Genomic DNA, 8,963 nt, shown 5'->3' with positions numbered 1-8,963 from the left:
CTTTCGGTAGTAAACAAGAAGCTTACATCATCTCGCTTTCCTTTTAAATTCTCACACCACTTTACACACTTCTAAATCAAACAATAGTATGGTTATAAAACACATTTAATTTCAATATATAGATACAAATGCTTTATAATGTATTATTTGCATACACACAACATTTCATGAGAAAATGCTCACAGAGAGGTCGTCATTTTTAATCCCCTACTTTCATAAATAAAGAGAGAAAAGCGAAAGAGAAAAGCACGCAAGACATTGGGCCAACATTTTTTTTTGCTAATGAAGCTGTTTTTAATGTTTATAAAAACCTGAAGTACATACAAGCAATGCATATAAATACTATCATTATTACACTGCACTTTTTAAAAAAGGTAACAACTTTACTTGTTTCATGAGACTCCTGCATTGTTTCAGAAATAGGCCCAATGTATTGAGAGCAAAGTGGATAGTGAAGATTGCCAATTAATAAAAAATAACATTTACACAATTTTCTCTAGACACAGGTCTAGAATAGTGTTGAGTATTGAGAAAGGTAATTATTTTGGCAGGATCACATACCAAATTGTTTAAAGGATTAATCTTACAGACCTATCCTTTTTCAACCAATTTATCAGTGAGAAATCAATCAAATCTCTATATGCAGCCCATGCATATATATGCAGTTTTGTGTTAAAAAATTGCATTCTGTGCTGTGGAAGTGGTCTCCAGTCTTCTGGACAGCTGAGTAGCTCTGTCCTTCTGATGGCTCTGTGAGATCATACAGCCTCTCTCTCCTTGTTCTCCCGTTACTGACAGGTATAGAGGAAGCTATACTGTAAATCCCATCTCCTCCATTCTTAAAAGTGCCCTCCAGAAGCCAGACTTCAAACAAACTTCTTCTTTGTAGCAGTGAATCGCTCCATGTACTGCCAAATAAAACAAGAAAGCTCAACAAGGAAACACAGTAAAATGCACTTGAAAATATTCACAAATACACACTCAATGAATTTGGGGTATAAATATGAATCAGCTCTTGTCCAACAGCTTCAGGAGATGTACAGTATAATCCTCTAGAAACATCCCATTCTGCTTTTGTGCACATATACAGTAAGGTCAGAGTCTGTAGCCACAGAACATGGTTTCTTCCATTTTTGGACAGTGTGATATCTGAATGACAACACTGTATAAATCTAGAAGGAACAGCCATGGATTATCAGGTAGCCTGTTGTGATTAGCCAGAAGCAAATTAATATTCATATCACATATTCTTTAGAAGTGCATGCTTTCAAAAGTGCTCTTGACCTTAATTCCTTCTCAGATATATATGCAAACATACTGCTTTTCACCTGGAATTATTCCATTAGAAGATGAAACAGAAAACGGTTTAGCAGCAGACTTTATAGACGGGAATACTGTGTGAGCAATTCACCTTTGGAATCAAATATTGTACTAATTAATATCTTTGCAGTACAGCAATCCCTCAGCAAAAGCACAATTGTCTCTCTATACTCAAATGGGAACATATGGGAAAAAGTGTTCGTAGGGGATGTACCAAAAACAAACTTCAATATCTTCAGAGTTGTGTTGAGAGAGCAGCAGCCCAGGGCATTTCAGAAGAAATAGGAGTTTTATAGCAGGAAACAGCAGGACTGTTTTCAACTCCAATGGACAATCTAGCTGTGCACATGCCATACAGAGCAGATACAGAGAAGGAATGACACTTATAGTGAAGCTGTGCCTACAGCTTACCTTGTCATATCCTCCCAGATCCCGGACCTTCTTGACCTCAAAAAGATTCCCCTCCAGGGCAAGCAGAGAGACCTGGGAGTCTGAGAAGATGGACAGTGGCACAGAGGACAGCTCCAAGCAGTTCTCTTCCAGTCTCAGGACCTTCAATCGAGGGCACTTTGACACATCTGGGGACACTTCAGAGATCTGAGGACAGGCAGACGCACATCAACACGAAAGAAAGAAGATACGAGATGAACTGCTGCAAGTAAACTACAGACAGGTCTCCAATTTATCACAATCTCAGCACAACCTTGGTTAAGCCTTTTACCCAATACTTGAATACTTGTGTGGGTGTAGTGCAAACCCTCATCCCCAAAGCTTATCTGCTATCTGTTAAAACCAACAAACCAACGGTCTGTTTCCCCAAAGCTAGGGGAATGGTAAAATGCAATAAGGTGTCTGAGGAAAAGAAAATGTTAATTGCTCTCCATTAATACTTAATATATTACATCAAACAGTGACTATATTTTGCTTAAGAAAGAAAGATTTGTATCTACTGTAAGAATTAAATGGTTGACTGCAAAAAGAGATGGTTCGTTCCATCAGCTGATTCCTGAAAGGGAAGTCAAGCCGTGTTATTTGCATGTTTTGCCAAACTGTTAGTTCAGTAATAAGATTGTATCTGTCCTACATCTGTGGTCTGCTCAGTTGTGCGCCCTGACTCGGAGACTCACTTGGTTCTGGTTGAGGTTTATCTCGATGGCTTGCAGGGTGCCCACCTCTGCCGGCACAGCCTGGATGTGGTTCTTGGACAGATCTAGCAGGTCCAGGTGACGCAGGCTGCCAAGGTTTTTGGGAAACTCCCGCAGGCGGTTGCCAGAGAGGCCCAGTGTGCGCAGCGCAGTCAGCTGTCCCACTGACACGGGTAGTCTCTGCAATTGGTTCCCATTGAGGTGCAGAGTCTCCAGCTTCTTCAGTTTCCCAATCTCCTCTGGGAGGCTTGCTGAGGAAACACACACACAAGAAACATTACAAAGTCATCAGAATTTTCAAGAGCAATTCTGTACATCCGCACCTCTTTTTATGAATGTTCTTTTTATGAAATGTCAACACTGCAAAGCATGTGAATTTCAAATAATGAAACCCAACTTCCAAACTATGAAGAAACAATATAAAGAAAAATGTTGATACCTCTGTCAAATGTAAAGAGTGAAGAGGAAAGCATCATATGACGTGTTTCATGTATAATAATATGACATTCCACTAACTAGTGTGGGGTGAGAGCTAGCACAGAGGCTACCGAGAGGCATGAGAGACGTGTGAAATAGTTCAGTGCATCTTGCTTCATGTGTTGTTTGTTATTGTGTGCTCTCTTAGTCTTCATGTAAGAAAATTTGTGAAAACTGTGAGTGTGTGTAATTACACAAAAATCAATTCAAGTTGTAAGTACTGTAATAAGGTATGTTTCATGTTTTTTTTTTAATTAATTTATGTTTTTATTACTAAAAACACAAGCAGGGGTGACATTTTTGAGGTCTGGAAAGAATTGGTTTCTGGGCAAGAATTATATTAGTAAAAAGAGGTATGGATGCACATCACATTGCTGATGCAAAGAAGTCTCTCTTATATATCTTCACCAGACCTTTTCTTACTTCTTTAATTAAATGCTTTTTCTTTGTAGAACACAGTGACAGCTAAATGAAATGGTTTAACAACACCACTATATGAAAACCATAAAATATTATCTCTTATGCACTACAAAGGGATTTTGGCATTACTGTTATCTTATAATTGTATGTGTCTAGGGCTAAAGGTAAAGCACACATGTGGTAAGTATTATTGAAATAACCAACAAAGCAGCCACTGAAAACTCTTACTGAGTTTGTTGCAGTTCAGGGTGAGGCTCTTGAGGCTGAGGAAAGTTCCAATGAAGGAAGGCAACACATCTATTTTGTTGTTCGACAGGTCCACTGTCCGTAAATTACTGGACAGTCTCTGTAGGTCTTCAGGGAACTGAAATGCACCAGAATGGACAGATATAAACACCTACAGAAACTAAGAGAGAACTACCACTAGGCAACAACCTAAAACTGTATCAAGTACATTGATACCTTTTTTAAAAGGACTGACATGGCAAGAGTCTCTAAAAATGTGTGCACTGACACCTTCATGAATTTTTGGGTTGTGATAATGCAGTGTGTAGGATGTCTGCTAAGCACAATACTGCGGAGAGTGCTGTTGCTACTGGAGACTACTCCAGCTGAAATCTTACAGTACGCGTTTACTCTGCCCAGCATTGCATGAGACTTGCCAAAAAGACACAGAGCACTCTGCAGCAGAAGAGATTGAGTGAAAACTCCAAAGTACAAAGCATGCAGGGATAAAAGAGAGCAAACAGACCTAAAATGGACATTGAGACCTTTAAAAATCTGCAATAAGAAGACTATCTGCAATATCAAAATGCTTTAACCATTATGCAGTTTGTCTATCAAAAAACACACATTGCAATTAATTCAGTATTTTACATGTAAGCTCATTTTCGTCTACAGAATGTCAGCATTATCGTAAGAGTTCGGGTATATTTTCAGCAAAGGGTTTAAGAAACTGAATGACACAACTCAGAAGAATATGGGAACACTGAAGGTCTCTAGAAAAGAACTACATTATATAAACTGGGCAACAAACCAAACCCTCATTTTCAATCCCTGTAAAAAACAAAAAGTAGCCGAGTTGCTCCAGACAGGGTAGATTAATGAAAAAGGACCCCTCCACCTGCTCCTCATTGAAAGGGCTACTCAGCACAGCCAATGTCTACCAACTTGTCTTTGGAAGGAGGGAGAAAACCAGTTTGTAAAGAAAAAAATGTCACGGGGAGACCATGCAATTTCCACACAGAAGGTGCTTCTGTCCTGACTCGGACCCATGACACTGCAGCTGAAAGACAGCAGCACAAACTGGCAGAACCACTTTGACTGTAAGCCTCTGAAAATAATAGCAAATAGGACAACAGACTAGATCCCACCATAAGGAAACCACATAAGCAGTTGTCACAATGTAGGAGAATTTGCCAGGGAGTATTATTCGAAGAAAGACAGACAGGGCAGCCCGCTATCTCGCACCTCGGGCAGGCCCTTGCCGGTGAGCTGAAACACCCCAGTCTTTTGGGACGTCTCAATGTGAGCCTTGAGAGCACTGTTCCCCATCCCTGCTCCCCGCTGCTGGGCTTCGCTTTTCAATCGCCTCCACGGATCCCAGGCAGAAAGTACTCCGCCTCCACTCCTCAATGCACAGGGCCCAGTTTCCCACTCGCTTCCCGCTATACACAGCCTCCGCGAAAATCCGTTCCCTGTTGTTTTTTTACAGTTCCAGTCTGTACGGGGAAAGAGCATGGAGCAAGATGAATTATACATGAATTCCTTTTCTTAATCGAAATAACTACAGTTATGTTGTTGTACCACCTACAGTTTTTTTCCTTTCGCCTGATTCATTCGGACTGTGCAATGGTATTGTTTTCCCGTACAAAAACAAAAAAAATCACTACCAATCTCACTTGAAAGAATAGCCCAATGTAACATGAAAGCGTTAAAATGACTGTTTTTCTTTAAAGTGTTATAACATGGGACGTTTTTAATAATAATACTTTATTAAACATGTCGGTTTATTAGGATGGCGTGAAAAAAATAATAAAAAAGAAACAGACGAACGCCCTTGATCCTGATAGAAACATTTTAAAATACTGTTAGGTGCAAGTTTCAATCAGGCTACAAAGCAATGTAGTTTGATACGACTTACATTAAATAACAACATGCCAAGGAAGGCGCCAGAGTCACGTTATTGCAAACTTAGCACAAAACAATATTTTCTGAAATACGCAGAAATATACGTCTAAATTACAACAGATAATATTGTACTCTCAAACAGATCGCGCTACAATGATTTTAGCTGTGTAACAAAAACACAAAATAAATATGTTGATTATTTTCAATTGTTTTTAAACATTAACGAAGCAAAACAAAACGATTGTTGTTACCTGATTCCCAAAGCTTATTTTCGGTGCGTTAAGATGATTGCTCTATTTACAACAACACGGGCTCACATGAACTGAGAACAGAAGCCGCTAAATAAGATTTTGTTTTTAATCTCCCGGAAACAGAAAAGACAAACTTGCTGACGAAAGGAAATGGGCTAGCCCACCGAGCAGCCATGTTACCAATGGCAACAAAACAGCCTTAAGCTCTAAAACTTTTTATATCTTGACATGTATTTTAAAAAGTTCAAGGTATATTGCACTTTTGAAAAAACAAATAAACACTTGGTCTGGATCATATGTTAATTATAAAATTTTGGTATATATGGAAGAACACTACGTTGCTAGACTAGGGATTAATTTGTTTCGTGACTATTTGAAGAAGGGATCACATGAAATTCTGCTTCTCTTTAAAAAACGTAGAAAAAATGACTAATTTGATATTCGCTATTTTGATAATCTCACCTGAAGTTAGTACTTTAATCTGAACATTATATTTTAATTAAGACATAATTATGATTAGTCTATACAATGCACAGTTTGAAGGGCCAAAGAGATGCCCTTTCTATTCTGTTACCGAAGTTCACCTTGAGCTCCATGAAGATGGCCCCCCTACAGACTGCACAAACGATTAAACCCACCTCATTCGTTAGTGCTACTTTTGTGCCGGTTTGTGCCGTTGAAATTAGCGTTTGTGCTTCTTTCGTTCCCGAGATATAGCGCCTTAGTTTCCCGGTGATCACGTGAACATGCACGGTGACTTTGACCTCCAGTGACCCCGTCTGCCGAGTTCAAGCGCTCAGTTATAGTTTAGCTCGTAACCTTAACATTTTAAAGACAACATCCATAAACTATGAGCCTCCTTAGATGTGAATAATACTAAGACTTGACGCATGCCAACAAATTAACATCTGTGACATAAACCTGTGGTTCTAATGTATGTAAAATAATCGTGATTGTAAGATCCATGGTTTTTATTTTCTATGGCACGTTTTCCTTTGCTTTCCCTACCCTGACATGCTGTTGCCAAACGCGTAATTGTGGGATACCATTGCGACAAGAGCTCCGCAGCATGTCATGATTGGGACCCCATGTATATCGCGGCAGTGTATATCACGACTGGCGCCTTGGTTCCATGCCACCCTGGAACTGCTGTCGCAACAAAGGTCTCATATCAGGACATGATATACCCAGATAGGACGTGCCGTGATACATGGACTTTGTGTCGCAACATGGGGTCAGCATATCCTGTCCAGGGTATGTTCTATGGCAACATATGGATTCCATGTCACGACATGGGGGCAGGGCATTTTGTCGGTGTATGTCATATTGCGATATACGGGCTTCATGTCGCGACATGGAGGCGGGGCGCTTCTGCCGGGGTATGTCGTATCGCGATATGGGGTCTTCATGTCGCGACCTGGGGGCAGGGCATTTTGGCTGGGTAGGTCATATCGCGATATGCGGGTTTCATGTCGCGACATGGGGGCGGGGCGCTTCTGCCGGGGTATCTCATATCGCGACATGGGGGCTTCATGTCGCGACATGGGGGCGGGGCACTTTTGCCGGGGTATGTCATATCGCGATATGCGGGCTCCATGTCGGGACATGGGGGCGGGGGCATTTTGTCGTGTATGTCATATCGCGATATATGGACTTAATGTCGCAACAGTGGCGCCTTGACAGTGATCCGCCAGTCAAAATGGGTATCGCGATGTGTCCGATGTGCGCGTACTCCTATCGTGACATGCTGTCGGAATCGTGAACGTGCTGTGGATGCCATGGCATTCTTTGTCTGCTATTCAGTTTTGACCTCAGTGCGACTTCTCTAAGCTTGATCAGAAATTGGAAACCATTGGATGTATTTCTGTATATCCAGCGTGCTCATACAGCACACACGGTATACACAGAACTTCCGCTGTGGCGCTTTACCCAATCAGAGTGTCGATTCTCAATCTTCACCCAATCGTGGCCCGAGCTGTTCGGGGGTTTAGCCAATCACGGGTCTGAGAGCTGTTCAAGCTAGCAGCGCCGGGTGGATCGGCTTGTTTTTTGTTAATGAGAAGCTATTTTTAAAATGCTTTACTTATTTGCAAAATAACTACACGTCTTATTTTTTTAACGTCTTTATTGATTCACAATGTCCCGTACTCTTCGAAATAAATACATTTTTTATTTGCAATATAACTGTCTCCGCTGCTTTCTGTAATGAATACATGGTATTTGAACAATTTTAATTTGTATATTTAAGGTAGGGGAAACACCTTCTACTATGTACGTAAAAATGAATAGAAATGTAAAGTCTGTGATCATTATATTATTATGCTAGTGCTTTCAATTTTGTTTTTATTGTTAAATTATTTCGATCTTGAAACTAATACATAAAAATGTGAATATGGGCTCTCGTGTTGTACCAGCGGTAATTTGGAAACTGGTGTCTCTTCACCACTAATGAAAGGAGTGCACAAGCAATACATTTTCGAGAACATGGTTAAAAATTAAAAGAAACACCTTACCCAATGAGCTAACATAGCAACTCCTCCCTAAATGTAAGACTGTTTATTCGTGTAAAGGCTGCAAAGTCTGGGGTCAACTGGTCAAAAGAGCGCAACTGAAAGATCTGGTAGTCGTGACTTAAATGTTTTTACGTCACAGAGTGACGTCAAAGGCAGGAAAAGAAGGCGCTATATTGAAATATACTGAAACATCCACCCAACCCGAAAAGACGGACTCGGAAAACAAATTGCCCGCATTGTTTTAATCACAATCAGGAGTTCAAGTACCCAGTTTGTTGGTACCCGTAAATGTCCTTGTAAATAGTCACGTGATTACCCGAAAAAACAAGGCGCTACATCTCTGAAACGAAAGCAGCACAGACGCTACTTACAGCGACACAAACCGGCACAAACGCAGCACTAACGAATGAAGTGGGTTTAATCGTTTGTGCTGTCTTTAGGGGGGGGGGGGGCAACTTCACGGAACTTTTACCTTGAACCCTCAAACAAGACTGGCACTGACAACATGGCAAAATGTTGTTCACGTTCGTGCTATTATGTTATTATTTAAGAAACTGAAAAATATCAGCCGCAGTAAACCTCATCTTTATTTTGCAACTAATTCTGCAATAAAATAAGTGATTTGACATTAAAATTGTGCAAATGTCTTGTATTATTATGTTAGGCGAGGAAACAAATTTGACAAATTACCAAATCGCTTTTAAAAT

The 8,963-nt window shown here is 40.4% G+C and overlaps 1 protein-coding gene across 3 annotated transcripts; it reads right to left on the bottom strand.

Annotated features, from left to right (window-relative positions):
- Window positions 1-87: 87 nt before the first annotated feature.
- Window positions 88-6,471, bottom strand: lrrc57 (leucine rich repeat containing 57). 3 transcript variants are annotated; one of them, XM_069193233.1, is made up of 6 exons: window positions 6,382-6,471; window positions 4,833-5,083; window positions 3,591-3,726; window positions 2,448-2,716; window positions 1,732-1,917; window positions 88-908 (listed from the first exon to the last, which is right to left on the bottom strand). In XM_069193233.1, exons 2-6 carry the CDS (start codon window positions 4,914-4,916, stop codon window positions 867-869), a joined length of 717 nt encoding a protein of 238 aa, XP_069049334.1. In that variant the 5' UTR covers window positions 4,917-5,083; window positions 6,382-6,471; the 3' UTR covers window positions 88-866. The 3 variants fall into 3 exon arrangements, with proteins under 3 accessions (XP_069049334.1, XP_006632532.1, XP_015206152.1); XM_006632469.3 differs by lacking the exon at window positions 6,382-6,471 and adding an exon at window positions 5,744-5,932; XM_015350666.2 differs by lacking the exons at window positions 4,833-5,083; window positions 6,382-6,471 and adding an exon at window positions 4,736-4,820.
- Window positions 6,472-8,963: the final 2,492 nt, after the last annotated feature.

Source organism: Lepisosteus oculatus, chromosome 8 (assembly GCF_040954835.1).
Source record: "Lepisosteus oculatus isolate fLepOcu1 chromosome 8, fLepOcu1.hap2, whole genome shotgun sequence".
NCBI lineage: Eukaryota > Metazoa > Chordata > Actinopteri > Semionotiformes > Lepisosteidae > Lepisosteus > Lepisosteus oculatus.
Note: the sequence above shows the minus strand (reverse complement) of the source record. Positions and strands in the feature narration are given on the sequence as shown.

Coding starts and splice junctions, on each gene's coding strand:
- lrrc57 (XM_069193233.1), bottom strand. CDS start 4,916: ATGGGGAACAGTGCTCTCAAGGCTCACATTGAGACGTCCCAAAAGACT. Junction 1,918..2,447: donor TAAACCTCAACCAGAACCAA/GTGAGTCTCCGA, acceptor GCCTGTCCTCAG/ATCTCTGAAGTGTCCCCAGA. Junction 909..1,731: donor ATCTGGGAGGATATGACAAG/GTAAGCTGTAGG, acceptor TTTATTTGGCAG/TACATGGAGCGATTCACTGC.